This window comes from Oncorhynchus tshawytscha, linkage group LG30, assembly GCF_018296145.1.
Source record: "Oncorhynchus tshawytscha isolate Ot180627B linkage group LG30, Otsh_v2.0, whole genome shotgun sequence".
Lineage (NCBI taxonomy): Eukaryota > Metazoa > Chordata > Actinopteri > Salmoniformes > Salmonidae > Oncorhynchus > Oncorhynchus tshawytscha.
In genome coordinates, this window is record NC_056458.1 from 41,739,607 (window position 1) to 41,765,682 (window position 26,076).

A 26,076-nucleotide genomic window follows, 5' to 3' on the forward strand; every position below is an offset into this window, starting at 1 on the left:
TACAGATAGCCAGTGGCATGTTCCAACACTCACATAATTTACACGAAGCATTTGTGTTTAGTGAGTAGAAGTTTGTATCTGCATTTCTGCAAATAGAACCAGATAGAAACTTCTAGTCCCAAGCTGTAGATGTCCTCATATGCATCTCAACCATTGTAAGAGCTTTCTGCGAGTGACATAATAAACCACTTTGACTTTTGTTTGCTTCAGGTAAACATTGTCATGTCATGCTGACTCTGACCAGCTACTGGCATCCACACAAGACAAGAAATCAGAAAAGGACAGATATTGAGAGGAGATAGTGTTTGTGTGAAGCTGCCAGGCTATTTGAACTGGTTTTTCAGTACAGTTGGTCAGTCGGTTCATAGCACTAGAATGTGATTGAATTTCTATGATTCAGCCTCTAACATCAATGCTTATGCAATTCAATATTATGTCATATGTCTGGACTGGATTTTAACTATGCTTTGTAGTATGGAAGACATAGGTCATGAATGTGCATGTCATGTCATGAATGCGCTTCAGTGTTAATCATACAAATAAACTGATAGCCCAAATAAAACATACAAATTGTAAAAGAAGGCAAATAGTGTTTTTCAAAGGTTTTTATTTTGATATTAAAATCAACAATAGAATTGGACAATATGGTTACAAGCAAAATTGCGTTGTGGCTAGATTGGATTACAGCTACGGACCAAAAGTTGCATGTTCGAGTCGCATCGGGGTCAGCTGTAGCATTTTTGCTAACCCTTACAGTTTTCCTAACCTTAACCTGCTACATTAATTCTCCTAACCTGCTACGTAAAGTCACTTCAGTCCATAGCTGTACTCCACCTAGCCACAACTGTGGTACCAACTCCTGGCTGATACAATTCTGTGAGAAAAAGTATGATAAAAAAAAAAAACTCAACTAAATGAAGGAGAGGCACAATTACACAAGCAGACACATTTTTCCAATCAATCATAACTGAACCCAACCTACATCACATCTGTACATTTACAAGGATCATTATCTGTTCTCCAACTAATTGTGCCTCCAAAAAAAAATGGAAACAAAAATAAGAGAAAGAGATCGAACGACAAAAGTATAAACCCAGCACAACATTTAAACATAAATAGAACTGTCAAGATATTATTGAATTTGAACAGGCATACATGTGAACTACAAATATAGACATTTCTAATAGGATCAAGTCACTGTTAGTTTCAGCAGGATACAGATTTGTTTATGAGTATCACCCAAGAGATTTATTACAGAGCACTTAGCAATGAAATACAGCCTTCCTACTGTGACAAATATTTTTCACTTGGGGAGTACACACACAGTACTAACTACTTAAAGTTCCCATGCTACATTATCTATTGAAATACCATACAACATCAGAAGCATTACATCAAGGGCATGAATTGTGTAGTTTTAAGAATGGGTGAGATATCTTTAAAAAAAATTGTCCTCATTGGGAGTTGTATGGATTTCCCCAAAAAATAATTTGGCAAGTTTGGAAGGAAAATGTAAATCATTGCAGTGTGAATATGATGTGTTTATGGTGCTTTGAAAGAGGGTTATATCTGTTTTCTCAATGTCATTGGTAATCATTGAATTGGTCTGCATGTGTACTATGCAGGAACACATATTCCAACACTTCAGTGAAGGGATGAGAGATCTCTGCCCAGCAGCCCTAGTGACCCTTACCGATCTCTATGCCTTTTCCTGAAGCAAAAAATAATAAGAATCCTATCAAAGCTACCAGCCAATCCACTTCAATTACATTTTTTAAAACACGGTCGTCAACCACCATTACTGAGGACAAGGCCTTACTGACACCGACACTGCAGTGGCTACAGCAGGTCTTAAAAAGAAGTCAGTCACTGTCCAAAGTTCACTGGGAACTGGTCAAGAGTTGCAACACCCCTCAGGCAGCGTTCCAACACAGCAACAGGGCCCGAGTGGCAGCTCTTGGAAGTTCAAGTACGTCTTTGAGATTCAGCACCATGGCTGGTGAATGGTGGCTCCGATCAGCTGTTTGCATTGTTTTGTTTTAAACTCACTCTCCAATTAGTGCTCCCTTCAATCTTAAGTTCTGAAGAACTATGTGGTGGCACTTTGGAGCAAACTGGCGAAATCAAGGTACCTGGATTTGTGCAGATGCCCACCACCATTGCTTTAAGCGTTCTACAGGCTTTGCCACGTTTAAAACACCGCCTGCCCCTGCGTAATTACTAGAGACATCAGAGGTTTGTTTCCTGGAACTCCATGGCTAACAGATCTATGTTGAACAATGCAAACCTCAACATGTGTCATTAAGAGTTACTGTTTCAAACCTTGTTTGTTCATTGAAGAAAGGCTGCTAAAGGCCATCTGCTTGTACATGTGACACTGCTCCGGGTAAAGTGAAACCCAGCCGTTTGTGGAACAGTAGAAAATGAGGACCAAAGAGGCACAATTATCTTGATCATTTTTGAGGGGACACAATAGGTTGGTAAATTGACAGTTTTTGCAAAGCAGATCTACCGGTTCTATAGAAAACTCAACTAAATCAATCACCATTGTGGTGAATGCTCTGGGTCTGATAAATGTAATTCAGCAAGAGCTCGCTGCGGTATGAATATCTAAAATAATTTCTATAGGTAAGCTAGAGGAAATATTTCAAATGAAATATAAAATAAATGGTATGGCAAGTAGGTAAGGTCAAAGTAGAAAAGGCAAAAAAATATTCAAATTCAAACGTGTGCAACAATTGACTGATTTTGAGCACAAATACAAAATCAATTAAAAAAGGTTTACAGAAATAAGGACAACCATACAAACAAGTTCAAATTCCTCTGAATCATGATTGCAGCACACTTTGGATAGTCTCTCTCACCCAATGTTACACTGGACATCTGGAGTATGAACATATCCTTATATTGAATTGAATCCTTTGAAGGAAGACTACATTCCACTGATGAGAAAACTGTCTGAGGCAAAGCAGCATCAATTTTCATCTGTACATGAGATCCCTGTTAAAACACCAGACAGAGTAAAATGTCAGAATTCTTGGCATAGTGGGCAGAAAGATAGTAAATCTTGTATCCATACAAAACAGCAAGACTTTGAAGGGAGTAGATCACGTTTGGATTTTTTTTTTTTTTAAGGCACCTGGTTTAGCAGGCATTGTATTAAAATTAATGTTTGACATTTTGTAAAACCAAGTGAGTCGTGGGTATGCTTTTGTTTGTACGATTTTGTTTTCATAAAAACAGTGGGTAAGCAATGGAAAATAGTTTGATCTGAATATGTTCAACATCCAAAACCAAATCTCTCTATGCTTGTTAAATTCAAATGCCACGTGGACATAGTCCTTGACACCTACAAAATCCTTGAACTCAGGGTGAAGATGCACCCATTACTCAGTACATTATGACCCAGTAACAAACCTATCAGATGAGTGAGATTTTCATGCACAATGGTCATTCCCTACGCATATTCTCTGCATTTAATTATCCAACATTATAACACACAAACGGTTATAGTGCACTGAGCATATAACCTTTGAGTATGAGCGGTTCCACAACCAATATAGGGGGTTGAGCAAAGTTATAATACGAAAAGAATGTGTTTGAAATGCTTCTGCAATGCTTGAAACCGGCAATCAGCAGTTGAAACAATAGCAAATCGTCCCCCACCACTGTTTCGGGAAAAAAACTGGGGGATGGGGATGTAATAATGGTAACACTAGCACTATGCGATTAGTGATTTTTTTGAGGTCAGTTCAGTTTGATTATTAACAAATAACGTTTTTTTAAATTTAAAATATTTATTTTAAACATTAATTGCATTATGAAATAATGACAATATTTTAGAGCTTTTTAATGGAAATTCCAAAGCCAAAAATTGTGAACATTCAATTGCTAAAATAAAATGAAAATATTCCATTGTCTCCATCAAGTCCACATTAGGTATGACATCAAAAGAAAATGACTATGAAATCAAACATTTCAGATGTGCATATGACTTAGTTTTTATTTGAGGACTTCATTATTTTTTCATTGTTTAAAGTCCTATTCTCTGCTCAGGCAGTAGCAGCCAGACAACATTCCCTGTGCTTCCCATACTGTCTAGTCGTCCTTTTTTTAGCTAGGCTAGCCTGCCGCCGAGCTGTCTGATGAAATAACTGTACTTGTTTTTCAAAGTAGATAAGGCGATACTTTCACGAACTGTCTCCATCTCTCTCGTATTCGTGTTGTGTACATTCCTCTCTCATGCGGCCTGTGTGTATCTAACATAACAGGTGTAAATTGTATCGCTCTCGGTCCAAGACGGAAAAAACAGGCGTAATGGATTATGGTCATTGTAGTTAATTACCACGTTCTTGTGCTGAACTAGGTTGAAAAAGTTTGCTTAATGAAAACTACAACTCCCTTCAGCCAAGTGTCCCACATAGTTCCTGACATGATTTCTCTCGTGAATGATTTCTCTCAAGAAAAACGAGTTGGGCCACCCCCCCAAATAAAACAAACTAAATGGAATTCAAGTAATTGAACTGACGTCAGTCAATTAGTTGTCTAATAACAAAAAATACAAAACGCAGGTTAATCGCTAAGCACCAGTAGGCACTCTCAAATTCAAAGAGCTATGGATGCAAGGACTGACCATGCATTATATAAAAATGATGGTTAAAACTGTTTTTAGGCTATACAGTGTTTGTTTACATTTACTTTGTTTACAAACATTGGAGTAAAAAAAGCTTGTATTTTGGCTTCCGATGGGTTACGACAGTTGAACTTACTTCATGAGGCATTTTTACAAGCTATATTCTTTAAGAAACAATGGATACGTATCATTAATTTATAAAAGGTAGCAACTGCTGAGTGCCCGCCCCTTTAAGCATTGAAGCAATTATATATGCAATATACAGCCCATGAAATATCAACTATACAAGTGTTCATACTTTAAGTTCTCAATTTCTATAGATACTATGGGTGTATGGGAAAAGGTATATATATATATATATATATATATATAAATAAATGGTAGAATGCAGGTCCTTTGAATGACAGTTTAAAGCAAAAAACAAAGCATTCAACTGGTTAGATAAGATGGAAAGGAACATACTCATCTAGCAGTTATTAGACAGGTCTTTCTCCATTACACACACACACACGTGTGGCTCCTCCATTGTCAGAGCTCCACTCATTCCCCCCCTGCCTATCACCACTAGGAACACCTCCATAGGGTTATGGAGACAGGATAAGAGTCTGACTTTATACAATGAAAATGCTCTGCTCAGACACGAGACAGCTGAAAACTAAAGCAACACGCTGTCTTACTCAAAAACAAGTAAGACATGCATAGTGCACAATTTAAGAACATTGTCATCACATACACTACAAACAACTACATACAAAGCAAGCCAAAATCATATCAGGAATTGAAAGAAAAGAGGACAAACACGCTTGCTGCCTCCTCTCTAGAGTACTGTAGCCATTTGGGAGAATTGGAATAAATTGAGATCGGTCTCTTTCTCATTGTGATCCAGTGGTTTGTTAATGCTACCATTAGACATCTATCCACAAGGTCTAAGACTATAGCATAAGGTTAACTCAAATGTGATCAAAGCGTTACTCATTTGTTAAAAAGTATAAAAGGTCTGTTAAGCATAGGCATATGTAATGTATAATGAACTATCATCTTTTTAATACAATATAATCCATTAATAACCAACCCAGACATGAGCAGCAGCACAGTAAAACAGAAGTTGGATCAAAACTAGAAATATAATTTATTTCCCTTTTGAATAATACAAAAAAAAAAAAAAGTTTGTACGTTTAAATTTCTTAGAGTATAAAGAAAAAATAATCTAGGTAAAATATTTATACTTACAAATCCATTGGCCTTTGTCTATTCTTATCCTGTAGAGAGCATCGCACCATTTTGTTTTACATTGAATCTCCATTAAACGCACACATAGTTATTGAACTGCAGAAATAAAAATCGCAACATTAATTGGAATACATAAATATATTTTCCTTTGATTTACTATTCTATTACATGTATTTCTATTAGAAGAATGGTAGTTACCCTGATTCGCTGCAGAAGAGACCATAATGGATTCAATTATCAGACGAGACTAGCACATAATTACACAATCTATTATCTGTTTATATGTTTGATGTCAATAGAGCAGAAGGAATAGTTACTGGCTTTGAATGTCAACCACTTCCTTGACTGTTAAAATGCCACAGAGTCTCCTGGTTAGAATGTAAAGTTGCACAGCTTGCGCCCATCATGTTAAATGTGAAAACCTGCGTGGACACACACACCCGATGCTGGAATCAGCCTCACAACACTATGTTCCACTAGCTTCTTACACAACATTAATTCCCCTAGCTCAACCTCACTTGCCATCAGTGATCCCAATGGAGAGGCCATTGTTGATTTGAGCATATCACCAGGTTGAAGGTCTTGATTGTAGACAGTACAATATTGGCCAAGATCGGTTGCCACAGCAAACCACTTTGCAATTGAACCCACTATTGGCCATCTTAATTAAGTGAATGGATGGGTGTTTGAGAAGGCAAAAAGTATCCCGGATTAAATCTCCACTGCAAATTACTTGCCATACAGTACAGTGATATAGTTTTCCTTCTGAGGTACTCACAAAAGGATGTGGGCTGTTGTGAGTACCTCAGTCTCCCCCTCCCCATTAAGTACAAGTTACAAGTACAAATTACTTTTAAAATGATAACAATATAACTCTCTGGCAAATGCCCAGAAGAAGTGTGTCTACACTGTACATCAACCTGAAGAAAAACCCAAAGCAGAATTTGTTTTTCCATAGGAAATCTCTACTGAAGGCAAATGAATTCATGACGTTAGAGTCATTCAGAACATAGGGGCATTGTAATCAAAGGTTGATTGCCCTCTTATTAAGACCTCCCCAACACACTGTCCTGGTCAGGTTACAGAAGTCAAGTACTCACTGCAGCATTCAAACAAGGTCGGTTTAGCAGCAAATGGAAGGAAAAATGCTTTTCTTCATACTTGGTTGTTGTTGTTTTTTTTTGTTGAACAAAGTGCTTTCTTTTTCAAACATGTAATATAGAATATACTATACAAATATAATATTTAGAAGATAAATCCATTTACAAAATGAAACACTACAAAAACAAACCATGGACGGTATATAGAGAATATTTACCACACTAACAAAGTAAGTAGAATAAGATATCTTATCAAACATATCATTCTAGTTTCAGAGAGTATTTTTTTTCCTTTTTTAATTCAATCAAAAATAATTGGGAGTATGGCATGCAGTGCGGAAACCTGCTTTGCAGAACAATAACATGGTTTCTCTACAGCAAACAAAAGGCATGTTCAGATATCTTCAGTACTGAAATAAGAAAATGTTCACTACATTTTCAATTAAAACATGCCCTTTCTCAGAATAAGGACAGTGTTACGTTCCCGCAGAGAGGGTTGTCAGCTGTGCCGGTTTGATTGAATTCAGCCTTAAGTCTCCTTGTTCTCTTGAAATGAGCAAACCTAGTCTTTCAAATTGACAACTTACAGCAGCAAAGACAGACGCTAGACCTCTCTAAAAGCTGCTCACCTCATTTCGTCTGGGCTGAGATTGTAATGCAGGTTAAGACTACAATTGCAAGTATACAATTGAGACTTATCATCCATTCGTTTTCTATCAATCTTCCCCGTGACTCAGCACAACAGACGAGCTTTGTGTCAAGAACTGAGGCGGAGGGCACAAAGAAACCAGAATGATATCCATGATATTCAATCCCTTACTTTCAGAACAACCCCTAAAAAACTAGAGCCTCTTCACAAAGATCACAAAAAACAGGAGGAACCCCTCCCAGTCTCCATCCAGAAACCCCACCCTATCTCATGCAGTCTCCATCCAGAAACCCCACCCTATCTCATGCAGAGTCTCCATCCAGAAACCCCACCCTATCTCATGCAGAGTCACCATCCAGAAATGTATTTCTCTGAACATCTCTCAAATGACATACATGCGCACCAACAGAAAAAGGCAAATAGTACAAAAATGTTTTTGTTTTTTCATTCCATTTTTTTTTCTCCAAAGTTTCTCTGAATGTGAGGATAGGCCTTAGAAATGTGCCATGCTTACTAACCTATCAATTTGAAAAAGTGGCAATTCACAATAGATAGACATATGTGTATGCATGAATGGACATTACTATAAATACGCAACACTTAATATGACATATGTGTATTCGTCTCACCTACATAAATTATAGAAGTGATATACCTTTTGGTTATTTGTGACGTTTTGACAAACAGTCAAAATAAAAATTGTATGTTCTCCCTCTCTTTTCTACTTTGTGCCAAAGCACAATAGAAGTGGAAGTATTATATGTAACTTCTGGAATCTATCAAATGTTTTTAAAGCCACTAATCTACTTGAGAAGCCAACTGACAGGAGCCGTTTAGAAAAAGTTAATGAATGCTTCTTTCAGTACGTAATTGGACCCAAGCCAATTTCACAGTTCAATGAAAATCCCTGACCCTACCACATTTCCTACATTCAATACGGTGTCAGGTAAGCTGTGCAAAACCTTACTTTATCTGGCTAGTCGCCGTTTTCGTTGCATGTGTCTTTGGTACAAAAAGCAATCAAAATATAGTGTGCAAATATTTTTTTAAATTCTATTACGAATATCCTTTTTTAACCCTCCCATTCCCATCCCCTGCCCCAAAGTCCAAGTACCGATAACCAAAGTACATTTTTGTCAGAGCCATCTTATAATACAATGCACAGACTCTGTGGCATATATCTACATGGTCCATGTTCATATGTACATTCAGAATAGCTTGAAAGAGCAGAAATACATAACAAACCTCTTTACCTTTCCTGCACCATGTTCTGCTCTCCCTCAGTGTAAAATGGTCCACTATCCTTCAACCACTTGTGTAATCATCTCACTTTAAATACAAGGCACAATGAACAGTACTGTTATTAAATACAAATATGAACACACCAAACTAAGGAACTTCAAACTATTAGCCCTCTCATCCCTACTTTGCAAGAAGCCAATGGCGCTTTCATTTGAAGACGCTTCAACCAAAGGGTATATAGATCGAGGAAATGGTTGTTATAATCACGTCATCTAGCTCATAGTCAGATGACTAAGAATTTTCCCCATGCAACGGATGGGTATATAGTGGCCTTCTGCTCAAGTCTATTTTAAACACAGGATAATGGAATTGAAAAATCAGGCCAAATCGCAAAACAACATTTCACTGCATTCCTGTGTATCCCCCCCCCCCAAACTTCTACTAATTTTTAGCGCATTCTGTCAAAGTAGACTTTCTTAATGTTAGTAGTAATTCAGGTGCTTGTGTGTTTTTGTTGCCTTATAATGTGGTTGGCAGGTTGAGAGTATTGGGTAACATCATCTCCCCCTATGTAAATGCCACGGTGCTAGAATGGGAAAGCAGACAACAGGTATGAAGCGTTCCCTATACCTCCACAACAGTAGACACTATGGAATACCCAGTGGCTGTTTTAAGTTGTTGTTTTTTTTCATCTGAGAAGCACAGTTCAGTAAAGGTGACAAGGACATGGGATTGACAAGTTACTATTTACGTTTCAATAGCAAATATCTCGTGCCATCCCGTCGTCTCGCTCTAATTATAACGGCATCCTGTGTTGCCTTTCCCACCCAGGTACGCAGGCATGAAACAGGTCGTTTCAACGCTACAGGAAATGGCTACAGCTAGAACTGATAATCTTTTTTTCTTCCAATATAAACATTTCGGGAGGTATTTTTCATATATTGGCTTTGAATTCGCAAACACTGCGGCCCTAAAGACACTAGCCACGTGCACTAGCCATGTGTACAAATGGCGAGTAACAGACTACTAGTGCAGAGATAGATACTAAGTTTCATTTCAGCGCATGCTCACAGTGTGAAGACATACATACATTTGGAGCGTGGTATGTATGTCTTTCCACAGGGCATGGTGATGCGATTCCTGGATGGAATGGTCATGCAGAGGGTGAGCCGTTACAGTGTGGGACAAGAATGGCGCGGATGGCTTTGAGTATGCCATCACCAGACCTCTACATGGTCCGTCTACACTCTAGACGTGGGTACACGCAGCCCGACCAGTCCACCAGTGGGATCCCCCTTGCCAGTGTTCTCTAGGATCTGGTTAACAAAGTCAGACGTCTGCCCGGCAACTGGTGACTTCACTGTAGAAAAAAAAAAAAAAAAACACGTTTTTTAAACAACAGCCATTGTTTAAACTGTGTTTGGGCTCAAAACTATCTCTGTTGCTACTTACGAAAAATACTTCATCATCTTACCAAGGGTCTCTTGGATGAGTTTGTCCAGAGTTTCAGCCATGCTAGTTCCCTTGTCGTCGCAGATATCCTGCACTCTGTTCACTATTTCTTCCTTTATGGTGTTGATGACAAACAGAAGCCGATCTGGAACAAACAATAAAACAAGGGCAATGTAATTTTTTAGAGAGAAAGAGATTGGTAATAAAGCTATTTACAAACACAAAACATAAACTTCCTTCCCTAAACCACACATTATACAGAAGGACAATTGACAGTCTACCAATTGCACAATGTAGTAAATGGAAATCAAGAGGGAAATCGACTATGGGAAAAGTGTATTATTCAACATAACTGATCAACATACCGTATTCTGTGCCCAGACCCCACAGCTTGACTTTGTTGGCCTCATACTGAGCTTTCTTCTTCAGTCGACAGGCCCTGAACAGAGAGACAAACAGCTTGTGTAAAGGTATACATATAACAAGAACACCCCTTATGTAGTGACATTAGTAGTAGTAGTGACATTAGTAGTAATAGTAGCAGTGACATTAGTAGTAGTAGTGACATTAGTAGTAATAGTATCAGTAGTAGTAGTGACATTAGTAGTAATAGTAGCAGTGACATTAGTAGTAGTAGTGACATTAGTAGTAATAGTAGCAGTAGTAGTGACAGTAGTAGTAGTGACATTAGTAGTAGTAGTAATAGTAGTAGTAGTAGTGACATTAGTAGTAGTAGTGACATTAGTAGTAGTAGTGACATTAGTAGTAGTAGTGACATTAGTAGTAGTGACATTAGTAGTAATAGTAGCAGTGACAGCAGTACTAGCAGTAGTGATAGCAGTACTAGTAGTAGTGACAGTAGTAGTGATAGCAGTAGTAGTAGTGATAGCAGTAGTAGTACTAATAGTAGTAGTACTAGTAGTAGTGATAGTAGTACTAATAGTAGTAGTAGTAGTAGTAGTAGCATGTATCAAAGTTAACTGTAACAAAGCAGAAAGAGAAGGTTCTGGAGAACAAGAGTTGAACAGGGTTTCAAAGTGAGTATCCAGTACCTGGATGCCAGTTTGTTCTTCTCCTTGCGGGAGCGTGGGCGGGCTGTGAGGGGCAGCTCGCTGACCGGGGTCAGATCACTGATCACTTTGTTGAGCTTACGCAGCTCGTTCCCGATCTGCAGCAGCTTGCGAGGGTTAGGGGTCAAGTCCTCCACATCTGTCCGCCGAGACTTCTTCAGAGTGTACTTCCCTGTTCACACAGCCAATCACCGAGCCAGTTAACCACTGAGACATGTCCCTTAGTCAGCAGGGACAGTCAGACACATTTGTATCTCAAATGGATTCATTAAAAAGCCCAAAATGTACACTATAAATAATGTAATAACAATGTTACATTTGTAACCTACATACATTATCAGGGTAGAATGTACTGTATGATGTGATCTACTGTAATCGATGAACTATGAAGAGTGTGGCTTCCATCGAGTGCATGTGTAAATGCGGGAATTCATACTTCTCCACATGATTGTAGTGCAATAGATATTTTGTGGTGTGTGCTTGTACATGTCACCACTTACCAGATGTGTGTGTTTATGATAAAGTGTGTCTCACCGTGGTGTGGGCCATTCCTCTGGTACATGTTGCTGGGCAGGGTCTCCCTGTCCCACTCAGAGGGCTTGAGCAAGCATTCCTGCTTGGAGGGGGTGAGCTGCTCGCTGTACTCCCAGAAGTAGCGGCGTTTGCCCCTCTTCCTGGAGATCCCTGCCGTCAGCCCCTTCACGTCCTCCACCGCGTCATTGTCACATCCTGATCACAACAGGAAGGGAGGGAGGGGGAGAGCGAGACAATTGAGAGAAAGAAGGACCAGAGAGAAAATATTAGCAAGGGAGATAAGGGTGAGGGTAGAGAGATGAAGATGGAGAGAGATGAAGATGGAGAGAGCGAGGATGAGAAAATGGCAGAGGGTCAGTCGATCAGAGAGCCTTCCACATATAAAACAGCTTAAATAAACTCTTGATTATACTGCTCCATCTCAGAGCACGGCCAGGGTCACACTAACACCCACCCAAAGCAGAAACATGACCCCATTCTCAAGATCCATTTATAATCCTGACTCACTGGACCACAATGGGCCAGGCCAGGGACTCCCAACAGGGAATAAGTTCACCAATCACATATTTCCTTTCAGTGGGACTCTGCAGCTACAAAGATATTCCCATCCAGAACTCTAAAGGATCATTACTATTACAGGGACCTGACATTTGTAATAAACTGCCGGTCTGAAGAGAGCACCTGCAGCAACTCCAACCTCACTTCACATGGAAAAACAAAATGGTTGCTATAAAGGTACATGCTTGGGCTCGGGGCCAATGTGAGTCTCAAAAAAGGCGAATGTCTACCTGATATATGGCTACCTGGCTCGGAGAAGGCGTCGCTCATGTCATCATCTTTATCCCCCTCATAATCATCGTCCTCCTCATCTTCCTCATCCTCATTCTCAGAGAGTTCATGCTCGCTGCCAAAACCCTCATCATGATCTTCATCAAGATCTTCATCCAGCTCCACCCCCTCAGCATCCTCTTCATCCTCCCCCACCTCCTCCTCTTCCTCCTCCTCCTCTTCTTCAACCTCTTCCTCCTCCTCCTCAGTGAGGGCTTTCCCGGCCAGCCTGGCTCGGGTTAGGAACAGGGAGTAGTTGTGCTCCTCCTCCTTCTTCTTGTCAGAGACTGGGTCAGTCCCACTGGCAGTCACCAGGGTCTCGCTGGCCCCAGCCCCAGCTACAGGGTAGTGGAGCATAGGGGGCACAGCGCCAGACGTGCCGACTGAGGCGGGTGGCATCTCCCGGCGAGGCAGCTCTACAGTCTTCTCATAGGCCAGGGTGCTGGCGGAGGCAGAGGCGGAGGCTGCAGTAGCAGGAGCAGCCACGGGGGCAGCACAGCCAGATGTGGTGGCCAGCTCTGGGGGCTTGCTGCTGTATGTGAAGTGGTTTTCAGCCTCAACCTGATGGGAGGCCATGGGCATGTCGACTAGAGGCCGGTGGGGCATGCTGATGCGAACCTTTGCCTTGCGCACGTAGTCATTGCAGTGGTAGCCCAGGGTGGCCATCTTGCTGGTTCCCTGGGCCTTGGACATTGTCTCTGTGCTGGAGGGGACAGGCCAGGTGGCCTTCTGGGAACCCTTGGCAAAGTCGCCCAGGGGGTTCTTGACCAGGTTGGAGCAGGAAGAGGAGGGGCCCGGGCGGGCGGCTGTCTTCTTGCTCAGGGAGAGTGGGTGGAGGGAGGTGTGCTGCTTCTGGCCCCCTATCAGCAGATCAGGGTGGTAGAGTGTGTCACACACAGGGGGCTGCGAGTCCTCGCTGTTGAGCTGAGCCAAGGTGGGGGTCCGGGCAATCACCTCCTCGTCTTGGTAAGGGCTGGAGAAGTCATCCAGGCCTGCCTCCTTGGTGCCCCAGATGTCACAGCTGGTGAAACGGGTGTACTTGGTCAGGTCCTCCCAGTACGTATCCCACTGCTCAAAGTTCGAGCTGTAGGCCGGATCGCTGTCCACCAGCTCCATGAGGTGCTCCCCACACTCCATCTCCTTGCAGTCCCCCACCGTGAAGTGATCAACTCTAGGACTTAGGCAAGCAGTCACTTCTCTGTCCTGGGGAGGAAAAGAAAGTACAGAGATGAAAATAGTGCATAGAATTTACATTATTTCCTGTGATAAGTTATGCAACCATCTTCAATCAACAATATTCTGTGTAAATAAAGTTTTTTTTACATTTTTAAATTGTATTGTCATAGCGTGTTGTGTTCTCTACTACACCACCTGTCCTGTCTCTCTGTGTGTATTTATTATGGATACCCATTAGCTGTTGCCAAGGCAGCAGCTACTCTTCCTGGGGTCCAAACACATTAAGACGCTTACATAACACATAAAACAAAAGATAAACAGTACATCATATAACATTACTACACCGCTACAATACAAAATGTTTAATACCACCATACAACAATATTACAATGTACGTGTGCATGTGTAAGTATGTGGATGTCTGTACCCGTGTGTGTGTGTGTCTCTTCACAGTCCCCGCTGTTCCATAAGGTGTATTTTTATCTGATTCTACTGCTTGCTTCAGTTACCTGATGTGGAATTCCATGTAGTCAAGTATTTTAAAAGCATTTCACTACACCTGCAATAACTTCACCTTAATATGTGTATGCAACAAATCAAATTTGATTTCTATGTAGTACTGTGCGCCTCCCATAGTATGTTCTGGACTTGGGGGATTGTGAAGAGAACTCTGGTGGTATGTCTTGTGCTAGCAGTTTAAACAGACAGCTCGGTGCATTCAGCTTGTCAACATTTCTTACAAAAACAAGTAGTGATGAAGTCAATCTCTACTCTACTTTGAGCCATGAGAGATTGACATGCATATTATTAATGTTAGCTCCCGGTGTACATTAAGGGCCAGCCTTGCTGCCATGTTCTGAGCCAATTGTAATTTTCCTAAGTCCCTCTTTGTGGCACCCAACCACACGACTGAACAGTAGTCGAGGTGAGACAAAACTCAGGCCTGTAGGTCATGCCTTGTTGATAGTGTTGTAAAGAAGGCAGAGTAACGCTTTCTTAATGACAGACTTCTCTCTATTTTAGCTACTGTTGTATCAATGTGTTTTGACCATGACCGTTTACAATCCAGGGTTACTCTTAGCAGTTGAGTCACCTCAACTAGCTCAATTTCCACATTATTACAAGATTTTGTTGGGGTTTAGGGTTCAGTGAATGATTTGTCCCAAATACAATGCTTTTAAATGAAATATTTAGGACTAACATTTCTTGCCACCCATTCTGAAAATAACTACATTTCTTTGTTAGGTGTTGAAGTAATTTCAGTCGCTGTAGTAGCTGACGTGTATAGTGTTGAATCATCTGCATACATAGACACACTGGCTTTACTCAAAGCCAGAGGCATGTCGTTAGTAAAGATTGAAAATAGTAAGGGGCCTTGACAGCTGCCCTGGGGAATTCCTACTTCAACCTGGATTATGTTTGAGGCTTCCATTAAAGAACATCCCTCTGTGTTCTGTTAGGTAACTCTTTATCCACAATATAGCAGTCATTTCTGTAAGTGCTGTGTCCTCCCCTATAAGGGTGCTAAAAGTTTGTTGTCCATTTGTTTACTGTATAATAGCATTGTATCTGGTCAAACACCATTTTTCCCAAAAGTTTACTAAGAGTTGGTAACAGACTGATTGGTCGGCTATTTGAGCCAGTAAAGGGGACAGCGGAATTCTTGGGTAGCGGAATGACTTTTGCTTCCCTCCAGGAACGAGGGCACACACTTACTAGTAGGCTTAGATTGAAAATATGGCAAATAGGAGTGGCAATATCGTCCCCTATTATCCTCAGTAATTTTCAATCCAAGTTGTCAGACCCTGGTGGCTTGTCATTGTTGATAGACAACAATAATTTTTTTACCTCTTCCACACTCACTTTACGGAACTCAAAATGACAACGCTCGTCTCTAATAATTTGGTAATTTATACTTGGATGTGTAGGTTCGGCGTACGTTGCTGGCATGTCATGCCTACATTTGCTAAACTTGCCAATGAAAAAGTAGTTGGAGTTTGCCTTTTTGCCCAAAATGTCATTTAAGGTGCGCCAAAGCTTTTTACTATCATTCTTTCTATCATCTGTAAGCTGTGATCCTGCCCGGAGGCCCCTCTGCACGGAGAACACTTACCAGTTCGTACATGAAGTCTGGGTCTGTGTTACTCGCCAACAGGTCCGTGCTGGTCAGCGCCTGATCAGCAAAAGTATAATTTTGAAAGAAATCCCCAAAGGGAAGATCCATTCCACTGATGCCGGGCTAAGGGGAAATAAACATTCCAAACTATTCAACCTGTTGCAATTCCTGTTGTCCTGTTATAATACTCTGAAGAACATATTTAAATACCGCTTTTCCATTTCAGAGTGAACAGAGATAATTATACTGAACAAAAATACAGCATGTAAAAGTGTTGGTCCCATGTTTCATGAGCTGAAATAAAATATCCCAAAAATGCTCCATATGCACAAAAAGCATATTTCTCTCATATTTTGTGCACAAATTGGTTTACATCCCTGTTAGTGAGCATTTCTCATTTGCCAATCCATCCACCTGACAAGTGTGGCATATCAACCATGTGCTGGGGACAATAAAAAGCCACGCTAAAACATGCAGCTTTGTCACACAACACAATACCACAGATGTATCAAGTTGAGGGAGAGTCTAGTGGTTAGTGCCATTGGCATGCTAACTGCAGGGATGTCCACCAGAGCTGTTGCCAGGGAATTGAATGTTACATTTCCCTACCATAAAGCCGCCTTCAATGTCATTTTAGAGAATTTGGCAGTATGTCAAACCGGCATCACAACCGCAGACTGTTGCCAGGGAATTGAATGTTAATTGAATGTTTACCACAACAGGCAGGACCTCTACATCTGGCTTCTTCACCTGAGGGATCGTCTGAGGGGGGAGGGTGGGGTTGCTGAGGAGTATTCCCGTCTGTAATAAAGCCCTTTTGTGGGGGCAAACTAATTCTGATTGGCTGGGCCTGGCTGCCAAGTGGGTGGGCATATGCCCTCCCATGGCTGCAACCCTATGCCCTCCCATGGCTGCGACCCTGTCATGTGAAATCCATAGATTAGGGCCTCATTTATTTATTTCAATTGACTGATTTCCTTATATGAACTGTAACTCAGTTAAATCTTTGAAATTGTTCCATGTTGCATTTATATTTTTGTTCAGTATAGTTGTAGTTTAAAGAAGCTACCTGTTTTAAACTAAGGTCATGAGGCAATTACAATATAAGTTACATTCTGTAAGAATCAATGGGTATATATATATATATATATATATATATATAAATAAAATGAACTTAAAAGTACATTTTAATTAATTAATTATTTAAAATTTCAATTAATGGATGCACCAACTGCAGATTGCCCCTTTAACATTTAGTTAAGCATGGAGAGTAACAGTGAACAAACAACATTTGTGGGGTTGGGACAGCCTGGATAAAAAGGGGAATGTTCCCATGGACGTGGGAAATCGCCATAGGCTGTCTATATCAAAGACTTTTCTAACTAACCGGCTCATTGTTCCATCTGTGGCTATATCATCCACATTGTAATTGCAGGGCAACTAGACTGAGGTCTGTCAGTTTTAAGCTACAGACTGTCCATTAACGGTCCAGCAACCTAGTTGTTTTCGCTTCAGAAGTTGGTCAATTGCAAGACTATAGAGAGACAACTGGCTAAAGCTGGACCACGTCTAAAGAACCCTCCCTTCCATTACCTGAGGCATCGCCGAGCACCGATCTCTGTTCCTTATTGTGAATGTTTCCTCCACCTCGTGTCCCAGTCGTCTTCGGATGATGTCAACCGATAGTAGAAAAATCTATGAGTTAAGTAACAAAAAGAGTCTTCTTTATTGTGGAAAACTCTGTGAACTCATGGAAGTCTAGTTCTCGTCTGATGCCTGGTGTCTGGAGAGAGATGAGAACACAGGGGGAATGGAAGGGTTCAATTAGTAAGATATTACATATGTTTGCACATTTTCCCACTTCCCCGCCTACAAACGTATACGCCAAAAACACATAATACTGTCACTTAGCCTGCAAGCTGAGATTCTGTGCAGATCGTCAAACACGGCTTCTGAGAGCGACTGTCAAGACCGGCTGTTCATTTAAATCAGAACACATAGCCTACTTCTATCAACTCTAGTGTGATATATCTTAACTCATGACTGTGTTGGTTACACTCAGTGCAAGACTGGGGGGGCTTCCATGTTTGTAAAAGAGACAGTCGAAGCCGAGCAAAGTTGCAGACATTGTCCGATTGCAGCATTTCAGATCCAGAAAATACACTGGGAGCCCTCCCTGCAGACAGCAGATTAGTTTGATGCGAGACAGAATGAGCATTGAATAAACACTGTGTCTAGGCTATTTTTAAAACGACTCTAGCTAGCTACCATTCCCCGCTGCCAACGAAGAGTCACAAAGAGAGGGAGCAGAGTCACTGGACCCCGTTTGCATAACAAATCATGAGAAATATGCTGGGGAGGGAGGGCACTGTGCTGGCCAGCTGTGACACAGAGCAAAACAACCCAGCTCCTCTAGTGGTGGATGACATTTTCCACCTGGTTTGCCAACTCAGTCAAATGAGCTTCTTATCACCCCTGTCTGCTTTTCACACAGCAGCTTTTGCCCGCAGAGGAAAAACACCAACAGAAAAACACCACCTCCTCTTCTCTCTGCCTGCCACAGCATCACACAGAGACACACAGACACGGCAGCATAGCCTGCAAAGTAGAGCAGTAGCACTGGCTGAAATTGGTTACGCATACCTAGTCAGTATGTTACTGGTTACGCATACCTAGTCAGTATGTTACTGGTTACGCATACCTAGTCAGTATGTTACTGGTTACGCATACCTAGTCAGTATGTTACTGGTTACGCATACCTAGTCAGTATGTTACTGGTTACGCATACCTAGTCAGTATGTTACTGGTTACGCATACCTAGTCAGTATGTTACTGGTTACACATACCTAGTCAGTATGTTACTGGTTACACATACCTAGTCAGTATGTTACTGGTTACACATAGCTCACCTTAAAAGCGAGATGTGTTGATGAGTCTTAAAATGCCATGCAAAGGAAAAGTAATGTGCTGCGAGTGCAGTCCTGGTCCTGAAAATACACACACCTGTTAGAGCCACTCAGATGAGGGCGATTGTGTTTTGGGAGGCACTGTGGGGAAGCCCTTGCTGCAATGTGCTGATGCCATGCGAAACTGCCTGCCAGCCTGGCTACTGCACTCTGCCATTTTAATATCCTTGTCCTCTCTACACAGAAACATCCCCCTGGACATTAAAAACACACTGCGTGATGCCTTACTGCAACAGTTTCTAAAATGCACGCTACAGAGTAGGCCTCTCTCTTACGCTTACGATTGACCACTCACTTCCTAGTCAGATTTCTCTGATGATAGGTTTCTGTTGACGGCAGAATATAGAGATGAAAGGAAGGCCGAAATAATTGCAGATTTCAGACATAAACAACTGTGCGCCCCACACCTGATATTGACAGCACTGTAGTCAATCTAGATTAGGGCAGGCTACATGTTTTAAACTTGTTGGCGCAAGATTTTGAAATAGGAGATCACGACTAAAGCATAATGGGCTCTTCAGTATGCTATGCAGACAGGTTAAGTTAGTTTACCATGGGCACTGACATATGGGTCACAATCAATTATTTATATATACACTAGATGACAGACAGGGAGCACTGTTCTGAAGCCACAGCTGATCCATTTCACTACTACTCCCCCCGCGGCTGATCCATTTCACTCCTACTCCCCCGCCGCTGATCCATTTCACTCCTACTCCCCCCCGCCGCTGATCCATTTCACTCCTACTCCCCCCCGCCGCTGATCCATTTCACTACTCCTCCCCCGCGGCTGATCCATTTCACCTACCCCCCGGCTGATCCATTTCACGACTACTCCCCCGCGGCTGATCCATTTCACTACCTCCCCGCGGCTGATCCATTTCACTACTACTCCCCCGCGGCTGATCCATTTCCTACTACTCCCCCCGCGGCTGATCCATTTCACTACTACTCCCCCGCGGCTGATCCATTTCACTACTACTCCCCCTTGGCTGATCCATTTCACTATCCATTTCACTACCCCCCCGCGGCTGATCCATTTCACTACTACTCCCCCGCGGCTGATCCATTTCACTACTACTCCCCCGCGGCTGATCCATTTCACTACTACTCCCCCGCGGCTGATCCATTTCACTACTACTCCCCCGCGGCTGATCCATTTCACTACTACTCCCCCGCGGCTGATCCATTTCACTACTACCATCCCCCCCCGCGGCTGATCCATTTCACTACTACTCCCCCGCGGCTGATCCATTTCACTACTACTCCCCCGCGGCTGATCCATTTCACTACTACTCCCCCGCGGCTGATCCATTTCACTACTACTCCCCCGCGGCTGATCCATTTCACTACTACTCCCCCGCGGCTGATCCATTTCACTACTACTCCCCCGCGGCTGATCCATTTCACTACTACTCCCCCCGCGGCTGATCCATTTCACTACTACTCCCCCGCGGCTGATCCATTTCACACTACTCCCCCGCGGCTGATCCATTTCACTACTACTCCCCCGCGGCTGATCCATTTCACTACTACTCCCCCCGCGGCTGATCCATTTCACTACTACTCCCCGCGGCTGATCCATTTCACTACTACTCCCCCGCGGCTGATCCATTTCACTACTACTCCCCCGCGGCTGATCCATTTCACTACTACTCCCCCGCGGCTGATCCATTTCACTACTACTCCCCGCGGCTGATCCATTTCACTACTACTCCCCCGCGGCTGATCCATTTCACTACTACTCCCCGGCTGATCCATTTCACTACTACTCCCCCGCGGCTGATCCATTTCACTACTACTCCCCCGATCCATTTCACTACTACTCCCCCGCGGCTGATCCATTTCACTACTACTCCCCCGCGGCTGATCCATTTCACTACTCCCCGCGGCTGATCCATTTCCCCTCCCCCGCGGCTGATCCATTTCACTACTACTCCCCCGCTGATCCATTTCACTACTACTCCCCCGCGGCTGATCCATTTCACTACTACTCCCCGCGGCTGATCCATTTCACTACTACTCCCCCGCGGCTGATCCATTTCACTACTACTCCCCCCGCGGCTGATCCATTTCACTACTACTCCCCCCGCGGCTGATCCATTTCACTACTACTCCACCCGTTGTAAAATAACTTTTGGAAGCTAGAGAAATGCATTTACTAAAGTCTACATTGGTTTTTGCCATGTTTATTCTATCACAGACACCTTAAAGCATCCTTTTTAAAATGGTGTTGTGAGCTGCACATGCAAATCAAAAATATAGCAAGCCATTTACTTAAAGTTTAATTTTTAAAATATTAAATGTTACTGTCCCCACTAAAACAAACAAAACAAAAAAATACATGTTAATTTGTCCTTGAAATATTTAATTGAAATACTGTGTAATTCCATTCATTTCTATGGAGGACTGCAGCTGAGGATTACCAATATGGCCGACCGGTGGCTTCAAAGCCTCTCATTGGCCAATACATAGCATCAGCAATCTATTTTTTGTATATATATATCATTGGTCACAATGGATGTCACAAGCTGCTCCTGACGGACATTAAACTTCACTATGCATTAGCTGGCTTCAAAGGTCTCACCACAATTGGAAAGGCATTAAGCCATAGGCATTAAGCCACAGGCCTTAGGAAACATGAACCCACTTCACAATCTGATTGTGTGGGGAAAGAATGACAGATACAAAGGACAGTCATACTCCTGTACCAACTTCAGGGTGGGAGGGTCTCACTCATAAGCACACAAAAAACATTAAGGCTAAACCAGCCTACCAGCAAATTGACCATTTAAAAGGGGTGGGGTTCTTTGTAAACTTAAACCACATATAAAGTATGTAGAAAATATAATGGACCTACATCTTTTTAATAACATACCTCTTTACAACCATGGAAAAGGGGGATACCTAGTCAGTTGTACAACTGAACACATTCAACTGAAATGTGTCTTCCGCATTTAACCCAACTTCTCTGATCCCTGAGCTACATGCACACAATAATAGAAATCAGGCCTTCTTGGTCAAATTGCTGCAAAGAAACCTCAACCAAAAGGACACCAATAATAAGTAGAGACTTTGCTTGTGCCAAGAAACACGAGCAGTGGATATTAGTCTGTCTGATGAGTCCAAATTTGAGATTTTTGGTTCCAACCACCATGGCTTTGTGAGACGCATAGTAGGTGAACGGATGATCTCTGCATATGTGGTTCCCACCATGAAGCACGGAGGAGGTGCTTTGCTGGTGACACTGTCAGATTCAAGGCATACTTAACCAGCATGACTACCACAGCATTCTACAGTGATACCCCATTCCATCTAGTTTACGCTAAGTGGGACTATCATTTGTTTTTCAACAGGACAATGACCCAACACATATCCAGACTGTGTAAGGGCTATTTCACCAAGGAGTAGTGATGGAGTGCTGTATCAGATGACCTGGCCTCCACAATCACCCCGACCTCAATCCAATTGAGATGTTTGTGATGACTTAGACCGCAGAGTGAAGGAAAAGCAGCAAACAAATGCTCAGCATATGTGGGAACTCCTTCAAGACTGTTAGAAACGCATTCCAGGTGAAGCTGGTTGAGAAAATGCCAAGCCTGTGCAAAGCTGTCATCAAGGCAAAGGGTGGTTACTTTGAGGAATCTAAAACATATTTTGATTTGTTTAACACTTTATTGGTTACTACATGATTCCATGTGTCATTTCATAGGTTTGATTATTCTACAATGTAGAAAATAGTTTTAAAAAATAAAGAAAAACCCTGGAATGAGTAGTGCCCAAACTTTTGACTGGTATTGTATATAAATATCGTCAAAGATAATATTGTGATAATCTACTTTATCAATTGCTACCCCGTCACCAACTGATATGCTTCACACAAAAAAAACAGCATAGGTATATTTTAGAAACACAGGGACCTCTCCTGTGCACCTTTTGCAGCACACCAAAAAAATCTATCACTAGCATATCCAAGTTTCATATCATTCTGCTAATATTGAAGGTAGCGTCCTACAGAAAAAGCTCTGCTTCCGTGCTGAACTGAATCCTTGCCACATGTGTTGGCTTTATAATATAATAACAGAGAGATAATAATCTCAAGTGTGATAGGCCGATTTGGTAGTGGTAGCAGGAATTATTTGTCGTCATCTCCATTCGCTAATTAATTACACAGAGAAATAGCTATGTTTTCTACAACTACATTAGAAAAGTAGGCTATAAACATGGCAAGATGAGTCACGCAAACGTATACTATCGGGCAAATTCTATCAATATCATGCAAGCATATTTATAGGTCTAGGGCCAATACCAAAACAAACCAGGAAGCAAATGCAGTACCAGCAACCTTATAATAATTAACTGACTACGCCTGAAAGACAATACAGAGAAATGTCCTAACTTCAAGGGGTTGTCTGTTTACCATTAAATGTTCAGTGTACATCTAGATAGCCTATATGTTTTAAATTGCATTGATTTTGTCTGCAAGGCTGGCAACTTTTGAGATACTGTACTACCAATATACAAAATGGACTGCTTCAGGATTATTGTTGAATTTCTGTAACAACGAAGTTTAGGTCCGTTTTATTATCTCAGTTATTACCATGTTATTATTATTGCAAAGTTATCCAATACACTGAGGCAGACATCTTTCTTTCATGTACTCTGAAGGATATACTTCTGGTCTAACCACCACAGCTGGTAATGACAACCTTGCTTTGAGGACATGTTGAGCAAAGAGTCAAGACAAGAATGTGTGTGGTATTCTCAGCATGCAGAGCACTCCACATCAAATTTGCAACACTGGTCACCCCTAAGTTTACAGGGGCAAATCGATCATGTAGGAAAGAATTACAGCAGAAATGGGCTAAGTCTTCAGATCTACCACGTATAAACTACGCTGAATAAAAATATAAAACGCAACATAAAGTGTTGGTCCCATGTTTCATGGGTTAAAATAAGATCCCAGAAATGTTCCACACACACAAAAATCTTATTTCCCTGAAATGCTGTGTACAAATTTAAGCATTTCTCCCTTTCCAAGATAATCCATCCATCTGACAGGTGTGGCATATAAAGAAGCAAATTAAACAGCATGATCATTACACAGGGGCACCTTGTGCTGGGGACAATAATAAGTCTCTAAAATGTGCAGTTTTGTCACAGAACACAATGCCACAGATGTCTCAAGTTTTGAGGGAGCCTGCAATTGCCATGCTGGCCGAGGAATGTCCACCAGAGCGGTTTCAGGAGAATTGAATGTTCATTTCTCTACCATAAACTGCCTCCATTGTCATTTTAGAGAATTTGGCAGTACGTCCAACTGGCCTCACAACCGCAAACCACAACAGCCCAGGACCTCCACATCCGGCTTTTTCATCTGCGCAGGGCGGTGGGGGGGGTGTACTGAGCAGTATTTCTGTAGGAAATAAAGCCCTTTTGTGGGAGAAAAAAAAACTCCTGCGTGGGTGGGCCTAAGCCCTCCAAGGCCCACCCATGGCTGCACCCCTGCCCAGTCATGTGAAATCCATAGAATAGTGCCTCATTTATTTATTTCAATTGACTGATTTCCTTATATGAACTGTAACTTAAGAAAATATTTGAAATTGTTGCATGTTGCATGTATATTTTTGTTCAGTATAGATATAGGACTAGATGTCTAGCGTTACACGCGATGAGGATGGACGATCTAACGTTAACTACACAGCATAATATCTCTGCAATACAGGATTGCAGTGAGCAAAAAAAACAAATACAATCACTAATCAACTGAATTAATAGTTTGAGACTGACTCAACATGGATCCCAACACAAACAAGTACAACGTCAAACTAACTTACTACTATCCTGGGCCAACACCCACGTAATCCAACAGCCCTATTGGTCAAAGCGCAGTTATAGCCCGCCTCCAGATATGCACGAATGGTCGGCTTTGCTGTCAATAGCAGGAGATTTCATTGTAGGTTGAGACTGAAAACAACAAGCAATTTAAAAGGATTGTTTTTGTGGCCTAAATAGCTGACTAAATACATGCAAAATTACCCCTTGACAGGCAGAATTCGCATAGGAGATCATTTTTCTGAGGTCTATGTAATCATCTTATAAATTACTGAGGGAACACGCATATCTAGTTAGTCAATATTATAAACACACGACGTGGATATATCGGTGACACTGAACAAAAGTAAGCATTGACAACCGTCCCGACTAGCTGACGCCCTTCAATCCCTGAAATGCGAATTTGTCAACAAACTCGGTCAAATGCTGTCTTTATTCTTTGCTCAATTTATCTAGAATGTTCTAGATCTTTTTCTCGAGCTCTGTAGCAGCATGGTGGGGGTGGGGGGCGTGTACCCTAAGAGGATGTTGATTTTACTTGACCCAAAAAGCATTAATGGAGAATGCCTGATTCACAGCACCTTGTTTCAACACCCGCATGATCCCCCCCACAAAAAAATAAATCTAAATGTCAATCTTAAAAATAATAATAATTTCGTAAACAAAAATGCAAGCTATTGAAAGGAGCTACATTGTGCATGCACATATATACAGTTGTCGTGATACACAAAAAAAATGGTTTGTCAAATAAGTAAAACGTTTTAGTTCAGCAGGATTTAACACGAAAATAGCCCAATCTTGTTCCCTACCAACTAGCTCCAGTATGGCCTCCGTCCCGCCCCTCTCACAGCAGCACGATATAACCAGCTAACCAAGACAAGAGGTAACAAGCATACAACGAAGAAACATTATCCACAAAGTTTGGCAAATGGTTTTAAAAACGTTCAGCTCACCTTTAGAAACCCCATATGAACGTTTTGTGTCGTGTTTCGCTTCGTGTTTATTCCTATCTGAGCAATAACAAAGCAATTTCAATGGAGTCCACGCTGCCTTTCTCTTGCGTTTGTTTTGTTTTTCTTCTTCCTGACGGGTTCGTTGGAAAGCGCGTGACTACCGAGTCACCTGGTCCTTCACTGACCAATCGCACTGAAGCTTTAAGCTTGACCCAAAACATTGCACCTAAATTACAGTATACTACTGCACACAATGCAGAGCATTGCACACACTTCAGATGCTGTAATACCG

At 41.7% G+C, this 26,076-nt stretch overlaps 1 protein-coding gene across 6 annotated transcripts; it reads right to left on the reverse strand.

Moving 5' to 3' along the window:
• Positions 1-590: 590 nt before the first annotated feature.
• On the reverse strand, positions 591-26,076 carry crebrf (creb3 regulatory factor). 6 transcript variants are annotated; one of them, XR_002950027.2, is made up of 10 exons: positions 25,785-26,076; positions 17,624-17,725; positions 16,028-16,153; positions 12,714-13,941; positions 11,911-12,105; positions 11,359-11,548; positions 10,672-10,745; positions 10,329-10,451; positions 9,945-10,214; positions 591-3,000 (listed from the first exon to the last, which is right to left on the reverse strand). XR_002950027.2 is itself a non-coding variant. In XM_024393474.2 (10 exons), the coding sequence occupies exons 1-9, from the start codon at positions 25,797-25,799 to the stop codon at positions 10,096-10,098; spliced, it is 2,187 nt and encodes a 728-aa protein (XP_024249242.1). In that variant the 5' UTR covers positions 25,800-26,075; the 3' UTR covers positions 591-3,000; positions 10,081-10,095. The 6 variants fall into 6 exon arrangements, 1 of the variants encoding a protein (XP_024249242.1); XR_002950028.2 differs by having other exon boundaries at positions 12,699-13,941; positions 16,028-16,087; positions 25,785-26,074; XR_002950026.2 differs by having other exon boundaries at positions 12,699-13,941; positions 25,785-26,074.